The 26,377-nt window shown below is 39.6% G+C and overlaps 1 protein-coding gene across 1 annotated transcript in view; it reads right to left on the bottom strand.

Moving 5' to 3' along the window:
* The window catches only part of LOC121928425 (piezo-type mechanosensitive ion channel component 2-like), a 100,428-nt gene that overhangs the window by 44,217 nt on the left and 29,834 nt on the right, over positions 1-26,377 (bottom strand). The window contains exons 11-21 of the mRNA XM_042463093.1: positions 22,120-22,355; positions 18,611-18,771; positions 17,359-17,535; positions 16,549-16,665; positions 14,575-14,775; positions 10,410-10,614; positions 10,050-10,151; positions 7,441-7,606; positions 4,150-4,393; positions 3,240-3,336; positions 1,262-1,424 (exon numbers count right to left, since the gene is read on the bottom strand). Coding sequence (XP_042319027.1) covers positions 1,262-1,424; positions 3,240-3,336; positions 4,150-4,393; positions 7,441-7,606; positions 10,050-10,151; positions 10,410-10,614; positions 14,575-14,775; positions 16,549-16,665; positions 17,359-17,535; positions 18,611-18,771; positions 22,120-22,355 — 1,869 coding nt within the window. The remainder of the gene's footprint in view (positions 1-1,261; positions 1,425-3,239; positions 3,337-4,149; positions 4,394-7,440; positions 7,607-10,049; positions 10,152-10,409; positions 10,615-14,574; positions 14,776-16,548; positions 16,666-17,358; positions 17,536-18,610; positions 18,772-22,119; positions 22,356-26,377) is intronic.

Here is a 26,377-nt window from a genome sequence, read left to right as displayed (position 1 = left end):
ACGTCACAGCGTTTATATGCAGGATTGGAGGTGCATATTTTCTGAGCTAAGTCTGCTTCTTTTTGTTCTGGTTTTTAGCCTTAGAGCACAGTTTCAGTCCAGTTTCTGCCCACTTTGGAGACATGCATCATCTAAATGCCCTGCCTTCAAAACAGGTGGAAACTGCTTCATTTGGCCTGTCTGTTTCACCCTAGAGTGAAAGAAACAAGTTCCCTTTGAACACTGATGTTACAGACTAACACAGCTATGTCTTTGAATTCTACTGCCAAGGGAAAAAGCAGTATTTTACTCTAGCTGGTCCTACTGTTGCCATTTATGTACCAGGAAAAGTGAAGAGCAGCTGCTTCCTTAACCCCTTACAGTTTGTGAACATCAAAACAAAAAGAAAAGGTGTGAGTTGATAAATCTGCCTCACCAGCAACCTCATGCCCTTCCTACCAAGATGGAAATCATAGGAAAACTGGAGGCTGGTAAAAGAAAAATAATAATCACTGAAGGCATTTTGGAAATAACTTTTACATGGTCTATGGAAGATTCAAAATATTTTTGTTTACTTTTGCAAAATTTACCTGATCTGTCTGTTTCATTTCACATGTGCATATAGTTTTTTATTGCAGCATATGGAGCTAATTTTCTTGTTTATAGCGCAGGAACTTATTCCTATTCTTTCCATGTCAATTCTGACTTTGAAACCAAATTTTCTGTTAAAAAAGTAAATGTTCCAGAACACATCTTCACTGTCAACTGAGTTAAACTTGTATGTCATTTTACGAGAGCAAGTATGTCTTACAAACCATCAAAATATGAAGGAAGACCTGACAATTATACTGGTATAGGAAATAATAGGAGTCCAGGTCACTAGCCAAACTTCTTCACATAATGGGCAGGAAACTTTGAAGTAACATAAAAATTTTATGTTGATTTTCTTACATTTCAGGGCTTTTTGCAAAAATATATTTTTGCACGAAACAAAATTCTCACAAAGAAGTCTCACATTGTGAAAAAAATTGAAAAAAATATTTTAAAATGATAAAAAACTTCATGCAGCAGGGATAAAACATTTGCTTTTTTTGTTTTTGCATTTTGATCTAATCAACAAGTCTAAGTTTTTGTCTTTACTTAAGGAAGTTTTTGTTTTTACTTTGTGTTTCAATTGCTATGGAAAGTAATGCAACTAACCAGTAGGGGTGGATCTACACCAGTGGACAAAAATCTCAAGGGACATATACAGCTGTTTAAATGAATCAGTTGGATAAGTTACCTGGATGCCAGAATCTGTGAGGCTTTAATATCTGCAACCACATGGAGGAAGTAATAACTCATGAAGACTCTCCTTTGCAGTAACAGGAAGGCAAAACAAATGCTGTCCCAGATTATTCCTGCCTCCCCACTAGGTAATTTACAGTTTCCATCTTTATCTGAAGCTGGCAAAAGTAAACAAAAACCCTTAAGGTAAGTATTATTACACTTACAAAGTGAAAATCTTCGTTGAAATGGGAAAAAGAGTAAAACAGTTAAGGAAAAGAGAATAAGTGGCCAAAATTCAATAATTAGTTACAACTAAAACAGACCTGCTGAATCAATGGGATTTACCGAAATCTTGATTTATCATTGGGCAATTGATTCATTGGATAACTTACATTGAGAATAGCAATTGGATTTGTGCCAAATATCTTTCAGAGTCTTATTTCTAAATTCATAAGCCCTTGTGCTCCTTCCCTTCCTAGTTTCCAAGCCCTTTCATGACTGTAACCGCAGGTAGGAAGAGAGGGAGGCAGAGGATCACCCCCTGCAAATATGAAATGCCTCAGACAGTCTCTTGATAATTGTGCTTTATTTTTAGTCCTTTCACCAAACTGGCCAGCAAACTACTATGAACGAAGGCACTAGCTTCCTTTCCTGGTTCACCTAGTCAAAGTACATTGGATCTCCACATACCACTACCAGAACAATTCTGAGGTTAGCAGTCAATCATGCCAGCTGTAAGAATAACACTTCTAGAAAGGCCAAAAAATGTACTGAATTTATAAGTTTTGTTTAAAAAAAATGAAAAACAATGAAAAGAAAAAGCAAATGGAAAAAGATGTAGTGCTCTTTCAGACTCGTTTAGAGTTTTAGATTTTGCCAAAAATTGTCAATTCCTCATCCATTTCCTTAAAACCTATTTTGGGGGTAGTTTGTAGTAGTTTCTTGGAACTGCACTAGGGTCTTCTAAAGAACCATATGCTAAGGTGGTTCTCTGTTGTTGTTTTTTAAAAATGTTTAGTGCAATAATGCTATATTATGAAAATACTGTTTTACTGATGCAGTTTTTTACTGAAGCAACTTTTTAAAAAATTGAGAAAGGAAAAGACTAATAAATCTTGGCATTTTAAAAAAAAGATTGAGAGTGGCAATAAAATGTTGCAGCTGGTGTCAGGAATTGCCAGAAAATAGTGTGCAGTCACAGAAACATCACTTGGGGCACAGCAGACAGGCCAAAAGGAGTGGCGTGAGGCCGCTCTGGCCATGGTTGGGCCAAGACTACAGCAACTGCCTGGCCCACTCTCAAAGCAGGCTGCTGCCAGTGGTCCCAGGATCAAGCAGATTAAAATAGTACTTTTTGCTCTGGCGGTTGGGGATGTGCAGCACGTAAACGCCATGCCCCCAACATGACCCAAAGCCATTTCTTTTTGCCTGTGTCTTTCGGGCCCTAGAAAATCCTGACAACTACAACAACACATAGCACAGCCTTACAACACATTTGCCCCATTTAGCAGAGCCCATAGAAAGATATTTCTGATAGGCAATCCCCTTAATCCAGAAGAATAATGAATAATATAGACTGTAGAACAAATTATGGATTATGAAAAGTAGGCATCATCTACAGGCTACCTGTTATAGCTTCATGTGCACCACTATAAACAGGCTTCGTGTAACCATGAATTATAACTATATTACTGTAAACTACTATTATTCTAAGTCAGAGCCACTATTATGATATACACAATAAAAATGCTTTAAAAAAGACATCTTCCATTCAATATTTGCCATTATTTTCAGATTTAAAATTCTATCCAGTTTACTTTAAGAAATTCAATTATGTCCATACTTTATCCAGTCTTTAAAATTTTATTTCTTAACATCAAAAAAGCAAAGGAAAAACAACTGTTTTTTTTAAAAAAAGTGATTCATATTTAAAAGACTTCTATTGAGTTTTAAGGAAAAAATATTGCAAAGGAATTCAAGTCTATACTTACGTATTGTATAACCCTTAACTGTACAAGCAAGACTAAATATCTGAATCACCCAACAGCTGTTTTTAATCAATGACCCAATGTAGCCGCATGCTCCTATCTGGAAGAAGCAGAGATGTATATATTAAAAATCAGGAGGGAAAATAATATTTAAAATAGCATTATCACTAGTAGGTGCTATTGCTCAATATAAAGTTAAAAGAAAAGGGAGGAGGAGGAAGGATACAATGATATTTCCCTTCAGTGTAGGTCTCTCATGAGAAATGTAGGAACAATGCAAACAATTCTAATTGTTTCAATATAGCTACCTATTACAGCAGACTGTACATCTTTGGCTATGATATAAAAATAAGACCAAAATAGCATTTTTCAATTTAGTGAAGCTGCACATGACAAGGACCCTACTGTGAGCTCCCCTTCCCACATACACCTGACCTCTATAGTTTACACTGTTATCATTTAGGAACATGAGGGGGGTGGGATTGCTAAGAAATGTTGCAGTGAATATCTACTGTTCCTAATAAGAGTGCTCCCATTCAGAGGACCAGTCACAGTCTTGGTCAGACATTGCTATTTGAGATTTTTGGTGGGAGGAAAGCTTCAAAAGAAGCTACAGGCTGGAGGCCCCAAGCTGGTTACCAAATATGTAACTGATTGCTCTAGGCTTCTGGGGAGTGTGAACTAAAAAGGCTGAATTGTAGATATGTTAACAATGCCTTGTATATTTCACAAGTTTAATTCCTCCCCCCCAAATATAATGTTGAAAACAAGAAAGTAAAAGTAAAGATAAAATACCAGATGAGAAATGTTTTTCCATAATTATTTTATTGTTTCCCCCTCTGTAAGCACAACAGATTAGACAGACTCTCCAATCTAAAGGTGAATATTTATGAATAAAGAACATGACACTTACGGACAATATATTTTTCATTGTAATCACGAAGACATTGTAAGCTATCAGCCAGTCCCAATAATGAAGAATGCTTCTGATAGGTTTTAGTAATAAATCTCCTCCAAACAGCAAGAAATAGAAACAGGCTATCAAGTAGCCCATACAGAATATACTGATCCGAGTAGTTCCCGTTATAAAGATGATGGTCAGTACAAACCAGAAGAGGTAACTGAACATTATCACTTTGCCCATGTCTAGATAAGATCTGTTATAGAAGAAAATGAGAATGAAACATGTTAAATCTGTATTTGTTCATTTCAATTGTCTCAGTCCACACGATAATCCCAACTAGAATAAGTCAAATGAATAAATAGGAATTTGATAAATGAACATTTATGTAAATTCCATTGTTCCAAAGAGTCTAACTAGGACAAACAATCTCTTGATGATCACTTAATATATTATTAACATTAACAAAAGTGCTGTGCTTGGATAAAGAAATTGTCCATCCTATTGAGTGAAGTCAGTAGTTATTGGTTCAAATCCTAACTTCTCATAAGCAGAAATCCACTTATAGCATGCTGGAAGAAGAAGGTACGAGATGAAATTCTTGCTGATTGTCTCTTTCCTTCTAGCATCCCCCCTCCAAAATTTGTACTAAAAGGTTCTGGAGCAGTCCCAAGGCATGTGGAGGCCTTTAGAAGAAAGACAGAATTGGTAAAATTCTAAAAATAAAATAAAATAAAAAATGCTTCCACATTTTTTATCAGGAAGGGTTTCTACTATTTTATGTAAATGGAAGGAACCATTCTACTGGTTGAAGGACAGCTCAGGATACAATTTTTTCTCTTTTGGATTTTTTCTTGAATAACTCAGTACTTTTCCTTATACTGTTAATTTAGTAATATTAGCCCCCCCCATAAATAAAAATAAATGGCAAGTCTCCTCATAAGCAGTTGTACCACTACTATGGTTTTGGAATCAAGTGGCAAGAGAACAAATAAGTGCATTACATAACTCTTTCAGTAGTACAGTATAATTTGTTGAAAAACTGATGCTTCTGAAGTCGTCTTGAAGAAACACTGACTATTAGATTTATTCTGAATTGGGACATCATGTGAACTTCAGTCTGTATAACTATTTGTCAGTCATTTTTTTGCTGATAATGATTGTTAACTTAACTTGTGGTCTTTTCTTCGGAACAGGAAAATCCGTGGGCGGAGGTAATCTGTACTTCCCTTTTGTCATGATGGATCATTTCCTGGTTAAGGTTGGACTAAAGGCCACCATTCATAACCCCTTCGGGGGTGGTAGACCTATTAGAATGGTCTGCCCTCGAAGGCTAATGGAACCCAATAGGTTCCAGGAAGCCCTGGAGGGTGCTATGGCTGGTAATGTCAGTGTTTCTGTCGAAGCCTTGGTGTCCACCTGGAACAACGATCTCACAAAGGCTATTGACACAAATGCTCCCAAGCATCTTTTTCAGCCCACTTCGAATAGAAATCCTTGGTATACTGAGGATCTTAGAAGGATGAAGTGGGCTGTACAACAACTAGAGTGCAGCTGGCGAAAGACTCGATCCCTATCCAACAAGACACGTCATAGGACTTCACTTAAAGCCTATCGAGTGGCAATAAATGCAGCAAAGAAATCTTTCTTTACTGCATCTATTGCGTCTGCAAAGTCTTGTCCGGCAGAGATTTTCAAGGTGGTTAGGATGTTAACTCAGACTCTTTCCACCTTGAATCTATTATTACAACCCACTGAGACCTGCTGTGATATTTTCAACGACTACTTCACAGATAAAGTATCTCGGATAAGGGCTGACTTAGACGCCAGCCTTAACACAGAACATCTAGAGAGGTGTCCAGCGATTCTGTTAATGAGATTAATTTGGATCAGTTTCAGTCTTTGAATACTGATGATGTAGACAAACTGCTTGCTAAGGTCAAAAGGACCACCTGCCCTCTTGATCCCTGCCCTTCATTTGCACTATGTACTGTGTAATTTTTTTTAAAAAAACTATTTGTCAGTCAATGGAAAAAAAGACAGTCCCTTTGATTTCTGATACACACAAAAATTAATACTTGACCATCTGTTAAAATCAAATTTATTTCTCTTTTAAGGTGTCAAGAAACGGTGTGTGGTTCGTATATAATGCTTTGTGTAATCAAAGACATATACCTTTGATTTTTTTTCACATTACAATCCAGAGTTGAAATGAATTTCATTGGCATTGCTATTGCAAGATACTCAACACTGTGAAGTGGAAATATAGGCGGGGTACAGACCGCCGCTTTGCGGCGGTCTGCCGCCGCCGCCGGCTAGTCCGTGGCAGAGCCGGAGCCTCCATACGGCGCGGCTCCCCTGCGGACTGAAAAAGAAGCTCCAGGGGCGCACTCGCTATGTCACAAGCGACGCGACGCGTACGGACGCTCAGCGTCCGATACGCAAAGATGGCGCCGGCCATGTAGAAGGGCCGGCGCCATCTTGTACGGACGGAGTCCGTACTAGGCCCAGGGGCGTCTATAAGAGACGCCCCTTTTTTAAAATGGGACGTCCTCCGGACGTCCCAAAGGGCAATATAGAAAGCCCCATAGTTTTATTGTGGCACAAAAACTAACTGCATGTGTGTTCACTCCCTTAAATCAAAATTTAGTACAAGCACCTTGGCAGCAATTAAAATTAACAACCTGTTTTGATCTCATCAGACCAGAGAACCCTATTTCACACACTTTCTGTGTCCCTCACACACCATTTTTCAAACTCCAAATGTTCTTTTTATGGGTATGCTTCTAAAAGGCCAGGTTGAAGCTGATAGTTGTTACTTTTAACAATTTCTCTAATCTCAGTTGTAGATCTCTCCAGTTTCTTCAGAGCTGCCACTGACCTTCTGTGTGTGTGTTTTTTTTTTTTACTAGTGTTTTGCTGGACAGTCCTCTCTAGGCAGAGATACAATTGAGCCATTTCAATTCCAGGTTGTAACATAATGGGGAAAAGTCATATGCAGAGAATACATCTGTAAGGCAGTGCCCATAACTTTAGGACTTCAGTACCAATTAATCTATGAAGTACAGTCTGGATTATAATCTATGAAGTACAGATGGATTATTGTCTGTGAATGCACAAACCAAATTCTTATTATAAATAAAAATGAGAGAAAGCATACATTTAATTTCTCTGATGTGAGTGCAAAATTTTCATCTGCACTGAACTGAGAGGCCACAAAAGGAATGGATATCTGTGAAAATATAATGAGGGTAGTTAGTAAATTGATGTGATCTTTACAATTATTAAAGCCCTAGCCCTTACCGGCAATGGATAAAATCAGGGACAGGATTGTGCTGGCTAAACGATGCTGCGTCAAGGTTCATGCAGATCTCTACATTGTCTCCAGCCATAATACGTACAGCTGCCTTGTTCTCATCTTCAAAGGTTTGCCTTTGTAAGGATGCACATAGTAATAACATGAAGTCATCTGGCAGAAAGAAGAAATACCAATGAAAATGTAGGATGTACACATTTGGTTAGATATATGTAATGTTGTACTTCACTAATAATCTAAGCCGTAACTCTTTGATTGTATGTATTTTTATAATATGTAAACAACTGTTCTTCAAATGCAATCAAGCTGATGAATATGAAACCATAACATGATTAATATGCAATCTCAAAGCTAAAACAACCAATATAAGGAACACAAACAATTAATTAAATACAGTAGCAGAAATACACACACAGAGAAAAGAGTATTTGAATTCAGGCTCCACACCATAGTAAATTTTGCAAGGAGAGAAGGAAAGTTAGGCATAGTTCCACCATGCCTAGCCCCAGAGGAAGATGAAAGGCCCTTCCTCCATCTTAAATGCTACCATTCTGGCATTGGAGGGAGAGAAGAACTGGCAGTATCTGTTTGACTTGATCCCCTTCCCCACTGCCATTCCTTTCTCCTTTTGTGTCATGTCTTTTTAGATAGTCAGCCTGAGGACAGGGAACTGTCAAATTAAGAATCTGTAAGCTGCTCTGAGAGTCTTTATGTCTGAATAGTGGGGTATAAAAACACAAACAAACAAATCAGCTGATTTCTCTTCCTCTACATTTTCCCTTACCTGCAGGGGTGGCATTTAGTAGTAGCATCAAAGATCAAGGCTAGAAGATCCCGGTGAAGTTGAGTTAAACCTGGCTTAAAAGTGAATTTTGGACTTCTTTAAAAGCATTTTTAAAAATGGGTGTTAAGGTCCATACCCAACCTGAACTCTGCACAGATACAGAACAACCTCCTAACTGAAGAAAGTTCTTTGTTTCCCTATCCTTGCAAACTTTTTTGGTCTCACAAAACTGTTTCTTTCACCAACCCCCGACCCCCACACACCTTAGCTTTTCCTTAGCCATATGTGGAGATCTTGACTGTAGCAACAACTGAGGGCTTCTCTCATTCTCGTGCTACAGAAAGGGCAGTGGTTCTAGGAAGCTCTAGCCTTCTCAAGGGCTGTGAGCATCTAGACAACAAAGAGGGAAGGGAAGGGAAGGGTGGGATCCTCCTCTTTACTTACTTTTGATCTCAACTTCACTGGGATTAGTACTGGCAGGAGACAGCTTGATGAATCTCTGCTATTAACTCCCTTCTTTTTTGGAAGCGATCTTGCTCCTACCCCACCCCCCAGCCATGGCATTTTAGTATCCATCTCTCACTATCTACCATTCAAAGTAATCTAAAGTTTGTATGTTCTACTAAATTTCATTCTGAGGGACTCACATTAATTATGACAGAAAGGGATTTTAAAACCAGTCAAGACCTGCAAACAATCATAACACAGAGGAAAGGAAAAAGCCAATATCTTTTATTTGCTTCCTCCTCTCGTAAAATTTCTGTCCAATGGTGGCTAATAGTTCTCATGTCAGTGGGTGTTGAATCTGCTCCAGAGTTTCGTTTTAATTTTTAAGGTGTCATCCAAGGCAATGAATTCTGTTCTTTAAATAGTTTTAGACCTTAAATAGTTCCTTTAAAGTTCAGAATAAAAGCTGGAACAGATTCATCGCAGCCCCTGACATGGGAACCAATGGCTGCCACTTTTCTGTTTCTTCATTGACTGTCTTAAAAGGAGTTAGGGCCTCTCAACCGATTGTTTCCTCTGCTTTTCCTCAATAATTTCTCTCTAGAGTCTACTTTCTTCTCTCATCTTTTTAACTCTGCCCACTAGAAGACATGAGTGAAGCAAAAATACAAAGGTACACACACACACACACACACACACATCTCTCCACAAAAGATTGGACAGAGAATGTTTACTTAGTTCTCATCTCCAGATGCAATGTGACACATTGGTTTGGGTCTATGTGAAGAGCACAGTTGGCTACCCCATCCCTTGAATCAAACCAATGCTCTTGATAATTGGCCTACAAACAGGAAGATCTGAATGGAAACTTGAGCAAACACATGGAACAATAAAATAACAGAGCAGAGGAAATTATCTTCCACATTAAGGCTTAGCAACTTGTGCCTGGAAATCCCAAATCAAATCCTCCTTGGAAAGGCCTTGGGGATAGATAATACAAATCATTTTAAATCCAGGAAAACATATTCAGGGGTGGCTGTCCTGGCCAAGCAGCAAAATAAAAGCAAATCTAAACTCCACAGAACAGTGACACCTTTACAGGGTAACCAAAATGCTCAACATCTGAATCTTCACTGCCTTCTTCATCAGGCAAAGATGTTGAGAATCACACTGTCATCATACAGGACAAAGGGCAGTAAAACACAAGCAATAAAATTTCAAATCCACTAGCAGCAGCAAAATAAAATTTTAAAGGTTGATATTTTTCTGCATATGTCAATGCATTTTTGAACACCAATTAAAAATGTCCTGAAAGGAATTAGAAAAGAGAAAAGGCCAGTGTTATGGACACATTAAAATACTTACATACAAGAAAGACAGGATTTGGACGTTGAATGAAATCTGGAAAGTATAACCATTTGATGATATTAGAGTTGAAATTAGCATTAGGACTTCTCCATGGATAATCTGTGAAAGCAAAAGCAAGGACAACTATAGTAAGCCACTCATTTCTCTTCTGCATCTTTTAAATTTTCCAGTAATTACTGTAAAACAGCTTCCTCCAAACTGGTGATCTCCAGATGTTTTGACTAATCCCAAAAGTTCTAGTCAGCAAGGCATGATGGGAATGCTGTCCCAAGCATCTAGAGAGCACTAGATATAGGGAAAGCAAACTACTACTGATGAAAAATGTAGTCATTTGGAGGAGACAAGAAATGTCCTTACCTTTACAAGGAGCAGGTGGGATGCCAATGCAAATAAAGTACTGGAATGTAATGATGCATGCTAGAAAACAGCAGTATTTTGGCCAGACTTCTGCTATGGCTTTTCTTCTTCGTCGATACAGTACAGCAATTAAGGCAAAGGCATGAATCATGGCATAAAAATCCATTCTTTGACCAATCACATTTACTGATAACAGGAAACAGCTCTGCGATAACAAGAGAAACAGACAGAATTTAAACCTCCCTGGATAGTTTATCTGTATATATTATTTAGCTTCCTTCTCAGAAACCCCATGATTTGAAATGTAACACTATCTTACCCACAAGTTCATACATTTTCTAACAACCAACTGGATATAGCAAGGGTTGCTAATTTGCTAGGAGCACTATTGGTTTCCTGAAGGGTAAAAAGTTGTTCAAGGAAGGCTGGTTCTTCCCAGTGTGTATGGCATTGGCCCATTTAGCAACCAACACAACTAACGTTGGCTCCCTGGAACACTGACCTCATCCAGTCAATTAGAGGACTGTTAGGCTTGCCCAGGAGGCAGCCTCTTTGGCAGAGAACTTGGACAAGTTCAAGAAGCCCACTTTTCTTTCTTATATATCATCCTGCTCTGCTGGCCAGTATCAGCCTTCAGGTAACCTTTGGTGGGGAATCAACAGGAGCTGAAGAGGCAGGATTGTTGGGTAAAGCGTAGAGAGAATTAATGGAACAGATAAAAGCATGTTGAGTGATCCTCTAAAAACAGTCTGGAATTTACATGGTACTCATTGGAGTGACCCAGAACCATCCACAACCATCCAAATCAAGTGCAAGGGTCCTGACATTTTAATCTCCTAATGGAGGAGATGACACCTACTCAACATACTCCCTGTTTTACCTGAAGGAATGGGGACATGCCACTGAAACAGTGGTCAAACTGCTGCAGAAGGGAAATAGGGTGCACAACTGCTTCTGGGCTTCCACATGTGTGGACCATTTAGATAATCAAAATCTTTACAACTCTCCACTTTGTCCGACCAGACCACTCTCCATTCATGCCAACTGGTCCCTCTTTACCAGTGTGGATGGAACAGGGCTTCAACCAAGCTTGAGGCACACTCCTTTAAGGAATAGGGCAGCCATATCTGTAACAACTATATTCACCTGCAGTGTAAGAGTAGCCTATAATGTGTCTTCTTTTTAGTTATAGTCACATACCTTATATCAGACTATATCTGTCACTACAGAATCATCAATTGGGCCTGGCTCTGACTTTTCTACAAAATAGGGTTGGATCACTGAGGATTTAATGGCTTGATCAGAGACATACGCAACTGTGCTGCCTGTCTTTTAGTAAGCAGAGCACTAGCATCCACTGTTATCTAGCAAGGGTACAAACAATCTCGCCACTCACACAGGCTTGGCTGTCATAGAAATACCCTAAATGAACTCCTAGGTGCTGCTCACATAATTTTCCTGACATGTGTAGCACCCATGATCCCTTATGGGATTGTAATGGGGAAGGTTTTCAGGAACAGGCAGCAGATTTCCAGTTCCTGCTGTCCCATGGATTCCTACTGTAGGCAAACTAGAGAATGTATTGGCAGACTTATCCTCTATGCCAAAGATCTGTAAATTGTAATCAGTAAAGATGTGAGCTATTTTATTCCAGTGCTGTGTCATTTCTTGGTCTTCATTATTCTTCACACTCCCCCTTTACTCACCAATTTAGGTACTTATTTATAAAAAGAAGAATTAAGTCACTGACACTAACTTTTGTTATACTGTGACAAAAACATTTGCAAATCAAATGAAATATCTCGGGGGTAGGAAACACAGTGCTCTCAGTGCAGCCCTTGGTGTTTCTGTGAAACTGCCTTCAACTTCTGGTGACCCCATAAATCAGGGATTTTCTTTTCCCTGAATACTCAGAGTGGTTTTGCTTGTACCTTTTTCTGAACTAGCCTACAGCACCTAGTAGTCATTGGTGGTCTCCCATCCAAATACTACCCAAGGCTGATCTTGCTTAGCTTCCAAGATCAGACATGTGCCTTTAGGGAATTCAGGCCCTGCACCTCTTGATACAGAGGTGTAGTTTGTCCTTAGCACTTTGTGGTTGCATGGTTTGAACTGGAACATGATACAAATCCCTGCTTGGCCATGGAAACCCAATGGGTCACATTAGGCAAGTCACACTCTCTCAGCCTCAGATGAAGGCTTCAGATGAAGGCAAAGGAAAAACCTCTCTGAACAAATCTTGCCTAGAAAACCCCATTATAGGTTCACCATCAGATGGAAATTACTTAAAGGCACACAGCATGAACAAGAACAACAATAACTTCTTCTATCAACTATGAGCTCTACATTCATGCATAGAACTTCATTCCTGGATATTAGCCATGTTTTTATAGATCATGCAAGACAGAGATACCAGCTAAAAAGATAGATTGCCACTAAACAAAACTGGAGTTGTTGGAGTTAAAATTACAGAAGACTGGATTAAAAAAAAATTAATTAAAACACTAAAGAAAAATATCTGGTAGAACTGCCAGTGCTGAAACTGTGCTCTTGCTATAACATTGCAGACTATGAGCAAAACAAAACAGTTTACTGCCCTAAGTCTAGAGCAGCACCTTAATAGCAGGAAATTGCTAACTTGGACCAGACATTTTGATCCTATCACACTGGCACTTTGTCATTTGCTGCTCAGTCAAATGGCTCCTGTTCATTTCTGGGTTCAATCCAAATAGCTGATTTTGACCTTTCAAAGCCCCTCTTGGCTTGAGACCAGGGTACCATTTCTCTCCATGTGTATCTGTCTGTACAATAAGATATTTATTCTGTTCTCTTTTCCACGTTGCCCCACCATCTGAAGTACAGCAGGTGATAACAAGGGAAACGGCCTGCTCTGTTGTGGTACCGTGGTTGTAAGACACTCATATGACATTTAATTTCATGGCATTTTTGGCACAAGGCATAGATCATGTTATTTTTGAAGACTTTCAATTCATTTAGATTAATTTTATCTCAAATCCACTCTATTTATTTATTTAAATATTTATAGCCTACTTTTGTATCTGAAGATCTCAGAATGACATACAATAAAGTATTATCTTTTTTCCAATGTAAACATTAAAAGAGATTTTAGAAGGCTATTACACAAGTTAAAAGAAGACTGATTAAAACCAATTAAATAAGTTAAAACAATTTAAAACAATGTGCATGTGGTTATTAGTGTAAAACCAGTTAGGCCTCAAAGGTTTTTGTTAACAACTGTATTTTCGCTTGGAGCCAGAATGACAGCAATGTAGAAGATTATCACAAAGGGTCTTACCATGAGTCAATTGCCAAGGAAATGTTGGGGTAGCGCACACGTTTCAACGCCAGGTGTGCTTCCCCAATGTCAGGGAATCATGAGCTCCCTCTGGTGTCCTGGAATCATTCAGGGAGAGTGACTTTCCTATTAACGCAATATTTCCATTAATAAGAAAGTCACTCTCCCTGAATGATTCCAGAATGCTAGAGGGAGCTCATGATTCCATGACATTGGGGAAGCGCACCTGGCGTTCATATAAGCGTACTTCCCCAACGTTTCCTTGGCAACTGACTCACAGTAAGACCCTGTGTGATAATCTTCGTAGACACCAATCAGACCTCTAAGGGAAAGACATTCCATAACTGGGGTGCCACAGGAGAGTAGGCCTTCTCCCATGTCCTCCAGTTTCTCTAGGGACAGTTTCTATGTTGTTGTTACAGTGCACCTGCGTCATACGCAGCTGCCCTATATGCGACTTTCAGTTTATGCTGAAAACCGCACAACAAGCAGGAAATGGCATGCAAGCCCATGGTATGCAGGCACCGCTGCGCTGCTGTGCCCGGGCCCCATTAGTTTCAATGGGACTCAAGCATATGCGGAATTTGTCTTACGCTGGGGGGTGGGTGGATGGGTCTGGAACAGATCCCCTGCATGAGACAAAGGCACACTGTACTGATTTTTATGCAAATCAAGAAAATACACCATTGTTTTAAGCACATTTTTGCATGTTTTAAAATTCTCTAGGAATTTAATTGAAGGAAAGAGTATATATTCTAATATAAATATCCAATAAATAAATAAATAAGCAAGCTCAATATGGAATCATCATAGGAATTAGTGTTCTGATCATACCAGCTATGAATTTACCTCCAAACCAAACTTGTAGAAAAAGTAATTTACGAAATACTTAAGACAGCTAATTACTCCATCATCCAAATGTAATCTGGTAACATCATGAAAAATTGTTTTGGTATCAGGTGCAGTGAGATTGTTTCGACATCTATAATATTCCTGATGCCTGTAAATAGTAACTTCAAAGGCAAGAATTGCCAGCATCAGCAGGTTATTCTGCAAGAGAAAGAGAACAACATGAAATCGATGGATATTTTATTGAAAGCAAGCATTCCGAAAAACGTTTAAACTTCATCTATTCCACTGTCAGATAAACAATAGCTATGGGATTTTCTTACTCTGTTGAGATCACATTACAGCCTTCAATTTTCACAACTGTTAGCGGTACAACCCCCTTCCCCACTAAAATGGGGAAAATGCAAATATAGGCTTCTTCTTCTTCTTCTGCTTCTCCAAAGAGACCCGAAGCAGCTTTATTTTGGCAGTCTGTAACAGGCCCGAGTTTTCTTTGTAAAATATATATTTTGTTATCCTAGTTTCTTACTCTCAGTACTGTTTTCAGTTCTTGGTACCAATCCTTGAATGTGTAAGTAATCAACCACCTACACAAAAATGTATTTCCCTCTAAGGCAAGGAATGGGAAGTCACACCAAATGTGAATGCTATTAATCTGATCTGTATCTCAAATCAGGGATAGGCAAAGTGTAGTCCATGGGCTACCTGTGGCCCTCTAGGGCCATTTTTGATCATTTTGTTTTGAAATATCCTCTCCCACTTTGACCCCAAATGTACCTATATGTTCTCGAGGGGACATGGGGACATTTTCACCACATTTTTGGGCCCCCTAGGCCATTTTAGTCCTGGAGAGAACTTTTTATAAAACAGAAAGTGATTGCTAATGACTTCCTTTTTTAAAAAAAGGACATCCTCTGAGTCTAAAATGGCCTGCTGCCCTGCAAAAACATGGCAAAATGCCCTCATAACCTCTGAGGGCATTTGGGGCAAAACACTGATTTTTTTTCCTTTTCTTTTGGTGCTAGAGGCGTGGTGGGCTAGTGTGGCATACCAAGGTCTCCCAAAGGGCTAATGCACCCCTTAGCCTTCCACAGTCACCCAACTTTGTTCTAAACAGACAACACATTCAAATGTGCATCTGAATGTACATCTCATCATAGGGGCTGAACAAACTGGTAATTTGAGCCGGCTTTTTGGTGGTGTGGGGGTGTGGTGACTGCATGTCACACGCTTTGACTCCACCCCCAATCCAGCCTCACGCCGCCCACCCAAGCAGATGGCAGGCAGTGTGGGAATACTCCTGTGGTGCAGCAACCAGATGCTGCATGCCGCAGGAGCAGAGAAGAGCTGCTGCAGCATCTTTCTGCTGCTGCTTTTCATGCTGGGAAAAGGCCAGATCGGGGCCATGGCATGTGGTTGCCGTGGCCCTGATCTGGCACACAAAGGGGTGGCATGCCGCTTCCCCTTTAGGGCCGTCTGTTTTCAACCATAGTGTCATCAGACTAATCAATGAGGTGTAACAGGATCAGGACAAGAAAGCATTCACCTTGTCTTCCCCTCCCAAGACAAACACTCTCTTATAAACATTTTTTCTTATTTCACAATTGGATGTGAACAACCACAGCAACAAAAAGATGGGATCTACATTGTATAGACAATAAAACTCACTGTCTATTGAGAAGAGAAACACCACAAAAAGCAACATTGTTCAAAAGGACTGGATGGCCAATGAAGTGGAGCAGGAGGGGAAATCTCAGTTCTACTACTTGTCCTAGTATGCCACAACCCCCCAGTTTTTCATTCATCCTGAAAATGACTAAAAATATTTATTTTCGCCACAGGCACTCCCAGTCATTGAAGATGATTTCAACCTGTTCTATGTGTTATACAATGCTTAGATTCTATTGGAAGTATTCAGCAGTAGAAGGCAAGAACAGAAAACTTTGAACAGAAAAAAAAATCCATAATAATTACCCTCAAGTACACAAGCAAAGGATAGGACTTTTTTAACCCAACCCATTCAGTTGGATCAATGGGTTTTCGGTAGAGAAGTGATTCACTCAGGCCTTCTGGCTTTACAGTCATATTAGGCTAAAATGAAGGGGAGAAAAAGATTAATTTTAAATCTGACCTTTTCATGAGTGAAGAAAGCTAGGACTGTACACATAACAAAACAGATCAGGCATGGCACATGAGTTTTTCATTTAGAAAAGAATTAATGAAGTATCTTTAAGGCACCTCCCACTAATAGTGTAATAGTTTAACATTATGAAAAGCACCGAACAGTATCCCCAACAAAACTAACTTGGAAGGATCTAAGTATATAGTGATAGGTTTTGTTTTAAATCCCTTCAAGCCTGAAAGCCCAACATCAAGCCCCCCCCCCCCCTTCCCGGAAAAACATTAATTTAATAAATGATGTTACCAAATGGAAAAGGATTCAGTAGAGAACTAAAAAAGAAAACTTAATAAGGGAAAACTGTATAAATAACATTGTTTGAGAACAGGAAGCAAGTTGGATTCACAGGCAAGAGATAAGACAGTATAGTGAAAGGATTCATTTGGAAGAAAGCAACACTGAAAGGAAAAACAAAGGAAAAAATATCTTAAGCCTCAAAGTTTTGATTTCAGTATAAAAACAGAGAGAGAGGAAGATTTCTGATTCAATGTATCATGAATAGTAGTCCATCTCTATGCATAACTCATAAGGTCTATCTGTTTGAAACTGTACTTATAATTACTTCAATTCACTGTATTAATTTTTTAAAGCTAGCTACTTCTTACCATTGTGCAGTTGACAGAAAAGTTTGCAGTATTAATAGATTCAAGCTGGTACAACATTTTGCAGATGATAATCACACAGGTCCAAACAGTGCAAACACTAGATGCCAACGGGCGGAACTGAGAATATGGCAAAGCAAAAGCCCAGGCAATCAAAAATACATAGTTAAGGAGTGAGACCTGTGAGTGAAAATAGGGAAAAGATAATATGCTGATCAATTTGTATCCTTTAAGAAAGGAAAGGCTATAGATGGATGACTTCCACCTGGTATGAATGAGCTATTTTCAAAATCTGATGATCACAAATAAAACTTTAGGGAAATAGTTTATTCAGGGTCAGATTTGGCCACTAGTGCACCCTAATCAGAAACATTTCACCACTTTGTGGGTCTTAGGGTGTTCTCATGTGGCACAATTATTGTAGTTTGATTGCACTTTGGCTGTCATTGCTCTATCCTGGGATTTGTAGTTTTATGTAACACTTAAGACTTCTTTGCCTGAGAGCTCCATGCTCTATTTCAGAAAAGTAGACTATGGAATTCTAAGTAACTTGCCAAACTAAAAAACCCAAGAATTCCACAAAATGGAGCCATGACACTTTAATATGACATCAAACTGTTATAACTGTGCAGTGTGCATATGCCCGTTAGAATACCTAGTTGTTCTATTTTCCAGCTTATCTGCCTAGAAACATCAGAAAGGTTGCAGGAAATGTCATAGTCTCCTTCTTTGTATGATGCTAAAGCAGTACATTTTCCCTGAGTGCAAGAGTACAGTATATCATTTATTTATTTATTTATTTATTTATTTATTTATTTATTTATTTATTTATTATTTCTTGAATTTATACCCTGCCTTTCTCCTGGGATGGGATTCACAAAGGCTTACAGAAATGAAGTTGTTTCATATTTGGGGGGGGGGGGACATGATCCCTGTAACCAACCCCAGTCAAAAGCTTGGCATTTGGGATCCACTGAAGTTTCTGAAAACTCAACAACCTTTTTTTCAAATTCAAAATCCAAAGAATCAATATTTTAAATTATGCAATATTTAATTATATGTGCAACTATACTTCACTTCCACATTTTCAAGGGATACCACTTCACACATTTTTTAAAAGAATGACAGAAAACTTCAGACTCAAATGAAACATTCAAATAATCAGTTTTGATACTGAGTAGATAAACTGGCCAACATTCTTCTGTAACATTGGCACAAAAGGAATAACTGACCACAATATCTATTATCTACTTGCCTCTTTTACTGTGACCCAGATAATATATGATGAAACAATCTTGATTATGTGTAACTCCAGAATCCACCACACAAAGACTTGCAGTTTATGAAAGCACTCCAGGAATTTCAAGAAAAGTACAGTGAGCCGGTCAATTACTAAATGCCATTTGTTTCTTAAATCTGAAAAAAATAAGTTAAACATAATGATGAAACTGGTTTCCCCCCCCTGTAAACCGGGCTCCTTCTATCTTCAGTTGGAGATATGAATAAAAATAACAGATTTTCAAATACAATATTTCTTTCTCAAAATAGATATATTAAAATCAACTAAGATGTTACTGCTAAGATATTAAGGCTAAATGTGATTATAAGAATAAGAATTTTTATATTCTTATAATCACATTTGGACTTAATAGCTTAGCTACAACATGTTAACTGATTTTAATATATCTATTTTGAGAAAGAAATATTGTATTTGAAAATCTATTGCCTTTATTGATTAAACTGAAGCCATTTGTAGATTCCTAAAGTTTCATATCTCTTGCTCATGTGTGTCTACTTGTATTACAGCAACTGTGGTTGATAAATAAAATAAAATGTTGAGCAAAGAATAATTCAAAGTAATATTAGTTACTCCATTTCTATTTCTCTCCCTCTCTCTCTCTCTCTATATATATATATATGTTTACTGTCAGTACTTAATAGACACAGATTGCTCACAAATTCAGTTTTTGACTAAACAACAGCCTTTATTATTAACTAGTAAAATGCCTGGAGAAAATATGAGGAATGGGGAGAGGATTAGAGAGAGCGCAAGCTATATATATGTGCAAGTTCAATGTGTAGAAAGTAAGGAAACACAGCATGAGATCCCTGTTAATGATAAGACAACCTGTAGCGTCAGGTTTATTGAGAGCCAGTATGGTGCTGATGGTTTGGATGATAAACTAGGACCTTGGAGACCAGGGTTCAAATTCCCACTCGACCATGGAAACCCAGTGGGTGACCTTGGACAAGTCATACACTCTAAGCCTCAGAGGAAAGCACAGAGAAAACCCATCTGAACAAATGTTGCCAAAACATCACACCCAAAAACTGTACGATAGGTTTGCTTTAGGAGCGCCATAAGTCGGAAATGACTGGAAGGCACACAACAACAAAGTGTCAGGATTCAAATATATGTTTAATTCTATGGCAACAACAGGAATGAATGGCAACCTTTCACTTATATGGAGGCAAACAAAATGATGCACTTAGGAAACTAAGTCTACTAACTACCCTTTTACCACAGCAGAAACTGCTCTGTGATTCTGTTCCTTGGGCATGTTAGAGCTAGCACAGTTTAAATCATGTAGCCTGACAATGGTCATCCTGCCTGGGGAACACACAATTTGCCTCCCTTTAATGTAGAAGATGTTCATTCAGTCCAAAGTAAGCAGCCACCTGCATGAGTCACCAGCATGTGAAATTTGTTTTCTAGAACTGATTCCAGGTCAGTGATTCCCAACCTGTGGGTCGGGACCCCTTTGGAGGTCGAACAACCCTTTCATAGGGGTCGCCAAAGATCATTGGAAAACACAGATTTGCATGTAGCAATGAAAATGATTTTATGCTTGGGGGTCACCACAACATGAGGAACTGTATTAAAGGGTCACAGCATTAGGAAGGTTGGGAACCACTGTTCTAGGTGGTCTCCAACCAAGAGATTGTGTCTGTTACCTATCCTCATATCCTCATACCTATCCTCTCTACGCTGCTAAACTCTTCCAAACCTACAACCTGTTCTCTTGATCCTATCCCCTCCTGTCTTCTAACCTCTATAACCCCTTCTTTTCCGCCCTCGCTCCTCTATATCTTTAATCTCTCTTTCTCTGCGGGTTCCTTCCCTTTAGACTTCAAACATGCACTCGTTTCCCCAATTCTGAAGAAACCCTCTGTCAACTCTTCTTTGTCTAGCTATCGTCCAATCTCTCTTCTTCCTTTTCTTTCTAATGTTTTGGAGCGGGTCGTTTATTCTCGCTGTCTTGAGTTTCTCAAAGCCAACTCCATCCTGGACCCTTTCCAGTCTGGTTTCCACTCACGGCACTCTACAGAGACGGCCCTCACCAAGATCTCAAACGATCTCTTGCGGGCCAAGGCGAATGGCCCCTACTCTATTCCCATTCTTCTCGACTTGTCTGAGGCCTTCGACACTGTGGATTACTGTCTCCTGGTTGATTTACTTTCTGACCTTGGGTTCTCTGACTCTGTTCTCGACTGGCTTAAATCTTACTTGTCAGATAGATCTTTTGCAGTAGTCATGGGTGGTCCTCCTCTGTTCCCTTATCTGTTGGAGTTCCCCAGGGCTCTGTCTTGGGTCCCCTTTTGTTTTCTCTATATACATTGTCCCTAGGAAAACTCATAAGTTCTTTTGGTTTCTCCTATCATCTGTACGCCAATGACACTCAGCTGTTTCTTTCCTCCCCTGACCTTTCCCTGGGGCTTGAACAGCAAGTTTCATCTTGTCTGAGTTTTATCTCTCAGTGGATGCAGCATCAGCGCTTGAAGCTCAACATGTCTAAGACTGAGCTTCTTGTCTTTCCACCTAAGCCCACCCTTCAATACTCCTTTTCTGTTTCTGTTGATGACACTTCTATTCTGCCGGTTCAGCAAGCCCGCAGTCTTGGTTTCATTTTTGATTCTTCTCTGTTGTTTACTCCTCATATCCAGGCCACCGCCAAGGTTTGTAGATTCTTTCTCTACAACAACTGGTAAAATCCGTCCATTCCTCTCAGCCTCTACTGCCAAGACTCTGGTCCATGCCCTAGTGGTATAGCGACTAGATTATTGTAACCTTCTTCTGACAGGGCTTCCTCTCTTTCACCTCTATCCTTTAATCTCTGTCCAGCATTCAGCTGCACGTATTATCACATCTACTCGCCAATTTGACCAAGTTTCTCCTCTCTTACCCTCCCTTCATTGGCTCCCCTTCCCCTTCCACATCCAGTGCAAGCTGTCGTTGCTGACTTTCAAAGCCCTCCATGGACTGCCCCCTCCTTATCTATCCGAACTTCTTTCTCCTTACATTCCCACTTGTATCCTCCGTTCTGGTAGTCAAGGTCTCCTGTCCCAGCCTAGGATTTCCACTGCCCCATCCCGGATTCGCCCTTTCTCACTTGCCGCCCCTCACTTCTGGAACCTTCTTCCCCCACGTGCGCACCTCATTACTTCTCTAACCAGCTTCAAAACTGAGTTAAAGACTATATTGTTTAGGGATGCATTCCCAGGTGTGTGCGAGCCCTCCCTCCAGTCCTTCTGCCTTGGTCCAGGCCTCAGAGGGAGAGAAGAACTGATGGACCTGATCCTCTTCCTCACCACCATTCCCTTCTCCTTTTGTGTCGTGTCTTTTTAGATTGTAAGCCTGAAGGCAGGGAACCGTCTAACTAAAAAGATTGTCTGTACAGCGCTGTGTAAATTTACAGCGCTATATAAATAAAGGTTAATAATAATAATAAGATAGACAAAGGGTAGAATCTCTTCACAGGCTACCTGATATTTCTTCTGTCTCCGATTCATCCTCATCCTCATCTTCTTCATCCACTTCCTCTTCCTCTTTTTCCTTTTCCTCTTCCTCATGTTCTCTCTCCTCCCTAATCATTATACTATCTTCCTGTTCTTGTGGCATCTTTTCCTGATCTTGCAACATCTTTTCCTCTTCCCTTTCAGTGTTGCTATTTGAAATCATCATTGTGATATCAGGCAGGCTTCCATCTTGGTGCACCAGTCTGTTGGTAGACAAAATAGGCATGTCAACAAATTATGCAGCTGCAATATTGCAAACAAGCTATCTTCTTTGTTATGTATAGTGAAACAAACAGGGACTGCATGAATAAATGGATCAAACACTGTTTAGAAAAATAAAACTCTACATGGGATCACACTGTAGTAGCAATTATTTGTCACTTTGATTTTAGTTATTCATGTTACTAGTAATCAGTGATATTGCCACCTAAACTTGACACTTCCCCTAGAGAGGGGAAAAGTGGTCAAAGTTTAAGATGCAGAAGCATGAAATGACATGTTGTAGCAGCAAGCATTTCATGACTTCACTTGGGGACTTACTCATTTTGGCGGATTGGTAATTTTTTCTTGATGCTGCTCAAAGTAATTGAAACAGAAAGAAAAAAAGGAAATGAGAACAGAAGAGTTATAAAAGGAGAAGAGATAAGACATCATGCTACATAACTGACTAGTATTCTCTTAATCCATCTGTGGCAACCTTTAGATGCCAGGAGCATGCCATCCTGACATTAATAGGGCGTATTTCTTAAGATGGAAAGTGCATATATTGCAGTTATAAAGAAACCTTTAGTTAATCATTCCTAATTTATGCAAGTATGAATTGTCCCAAAGAACTTGCATAGTTTCTACTCTGGTTATTTTTTCAACTTTTTAAAATGCAAAACTCAACATCTGTGATTCATAGGTACATTTTTAAGTTACTAATAAGCATAGAAAAAAAAACTGTTAATATTATTGAAAAGGGCAGTATCTAACCTTGAAAGCATGTTCCATGCTATCTCAGTTATGGTTTCAAAAATTCCATGGCAAAATGCATTACAAGAATTAAATACAGAATGCAAGCTCTTTATTTTTATACAGAAGCATAATAAAAATATGTTAGAAGTCCATGCTGGCAATTAGAACTTAATTATGTTATCAAAGAAAAAGGACTGCTTTTCCAGTTTCAGGGATTCATAACATTCAGAAAGGCATTTTACTTTTAACTTAATTTACAATAATGAAAAATAGAACTGCCATAATTTTGATCCAAACCTCATTTTGAAAATATTTCAACAAAGATCTCATCATTTCATTATTTCTTTTTTTTAAACCCCTAAAATAAAGTTTGCGCTGGAACAAGAAAGCCTCTGGTTCATCTCTACTATAAATTCTTCTAACTTCAGATACATTCGTTGATGTTTTCCACTATCATGTTGTCTAATACTGTAATGTAAGACTTCGTCAATTGTTGTGTTGTAACTTCTTCAAAGTTGTTTAGAATAGTAACGACTGGTAGCATATCAGAATCAAGCAAGTGGATAATATCCCAAAGGGATCAGGGATTAAATAATATATGAATATAATTTTTATATTTGAATGGACATTCTTTCTTTACAATTTGATACATTAGTATGTAGTTGGATCTTACTAATATGCTGAATATTATATGAGACTTCTAGCTTCAACTTTTGCAACTTTGCTGGATTTTTTTCAAGAATCCAGCAACTTTGCTCAACGTATTTCAAAAGCACAGTAATGAGGAACAGTCTTAATGTGGAAACGCTTAAACTTGAACCCTCTGAGCCATGATCTGTAGGAACTGCAGCTTCTGAGGTGAAATATTATGTAAGACAGAGGTAGGGCGATTGTGGCCCTCCAGATTTTGTTGGTCTCCAGTTCTCACCATCCAATTCCACTGGCTATGTTGGTTAAGGCTTCTTAAATTTGCAGTTCAACAACATCTAGAGGTCTTGAAGTCTTTACCCTGCTATAAGAGCTCAGTCAGCAACCAGCTGCTTGTAAGAACAAGCTATCTCTTCCTTGGACTTGGCCTGTGTCCTGAAGAACCTGACAGCCTGATCTTGCTTTCAAACCTGCTCTGCTTTGTGACCAAAGGAGGGGGAGGATAATACAAGCTATTTGCCTGGCAGCTCCTTGCTCCAAGCTCCCAGGTGGCCTGATCTTCCTGATTCCACAAGGGGTTTATTATTACACAAATTACCTCCACTGATTCTTCCCCCCCAGGGGCCCATTCATACTACACAATTATAGTGTCTTTATTCTACATTAACCATCATGGTTCCATCCTATGGAATTCCGTGGTTTTGTAGTTTGTTGGGACTCTAGAATGAGATGAGATGACACTGGATGAGAGTGATAAATGCTCTTCCCTATACTGCAATTCTGCAAAACCCAGAACTCTACAGGATGTTGCCATGGTAGTTTAAGTGGAATGTAACACTGTAACAGTGTAGTGTGAACTGGTCCCAAGTCTAGTCCAGATTGGTACAAATCAAACCACTCTGTTCTAGCCTTCAGCCAAATTATGTGGACAGCTTTAGCAAAAAGTGTCTTGGAGGTGTTACAAACCGGCGGTCTCCCGGCACTGCTGTATGCTCCGCGAGGGAGCCGCCGCAGCCAAACTGTGCGGCTCCCTTACGGAGCAAAAAAGAAGCTCCAAAATGGAGCTTCTTCTGGCGGCGCGCTAATGACACCGCGAGGCGCCAATGGCACACTCGCAACGTCATTAGCGCCGTGCGGATGCACAGCGTCCGTTACGTCAAGATGGTGGTGGCCGTGTGGAACGGCCGCCGCCATTTGTTACGGACAGAGTCCGTAACAGGAATAGGGGCGTCTGGAAGAGACGCCCCTTTTTTAAACTGTGACGTCCTCAGGCGGTTTGTAACCCGCCTTAATAATTCTGGATAAATACTATGCGATAATCTTGAGAAGTGTTATAGAAGAATCTACAATGTTCATCATACAATGAATCTAGATTATCCAATGTGATTTATATTACAGTGATATGAGAAGAATAAATTGACATGTCTTTTAAAGGTGAATAAAATGGATAATTTTGTGCAAAGTTGGGAACAGCTGATAAGATATATAAGCAATGAATATGGAGACATAATGAGTTGTGGTTTTAAAGAGTGACTGAATAGGCTCATATAAAAAGCATCAGTAAACTTACAGCGCTTTATAAATAAAGGTTAATAATAATAATAATAATAAGTAGTAGTATTCAATATTTAAAGATAATCATCGTGATTTAAGTGAGGATCTTTGTTTTTGCTTTTTTGTAATTAAATGTTAAGGTGACATTAGATAAGAAGCATGAAGAGAATGCTGAAGGATTTTGTTGGATGAAGGAAGTCTCTTTTTCTAATTTTCAGTTCTATGGCGGGATACAGACGGGCAGGGGAAGACGTCTTGGAGGTGTATTCTGCTTAATACGGAGTCTCCAGACCGCCCGCCCCGGGGGCGTGGCTCAGGTGTATGGGGCTTCCACATGGGGGGCAGTGAAGACGCTTCACCTGGGGCCATTTCTGACCCGCAGTTTCCATACCGCCACTTCACAGGACGCTGCAAAGAGAGAGGCAGCTTCCTCACGGGCAGCCAAAAACGGGGCTTTTTTTTCTTTTGCCGGTTGGCGGATCCGCAGCTGCGCAGCTGCGGCGCTCAGCACAGGCAGCAGAAAGCCTATGTGCACATTTAAAGCACCCGGGCCTCTTTAAACTTTTCCCCCCGCCCTGCCCAAGAACAATGGTGGTCTCCTGCCAGCTGGTGACCAGCTGGTGTTGGCATCCTTGTCCGCTTGCACGTTGCCAGTGTCACCAGCATCATGGATGCCTCCTCTCCTTTGGTCCCCACGCTCTTGCTGAATCTGCAATGCACAGCCACAGCTGTCGCCGCTGCCACCGCTGTCCCCCTGCCATCCCCCATCACCTCCCTTGTACATATGTAAATATTTATAGTTTTAGCGTTTTTTTATTGTTAGGTGAAAATGGCACAGGAATGTGTGTAGGGGTTCACTTTAAATTCCAAACTATCCACAATTCTAGCAGCGCATGCCTACATGTTGCTCTAGGGTTCGGGTTAGGGTTAGGGTTACGAGTCTTAAAATGCGCTGCAGCTGTGCTGCAGCTTCCACACCTGCATGGCATCTGATGCTGCAATTAAAGCCTGACTGCAAACTGCGCATGTTCCAGGACCCCGACCCATTATGCAACGCAGCAGACAC

Source organism: Sceloporus undulatus, chromosome 4, assembly GCF_019175285.1.
Source record: "Sceloporus undulatus isolate JIND9_A2432 ecotype Alabama chromosome 4, SceUnd_v1.1, whole genome shotgun sequence".
NCBI classification, from domain to species: Eukaryota; Metazoa; Chordata; class Lepidosauria; order Squamata; family Phrynosomatidae; genus Sceloporus; species Sceloporus undulatus.
This window is presented reverse-complemented; position numbering and strand designations above follow the sequence as displayed.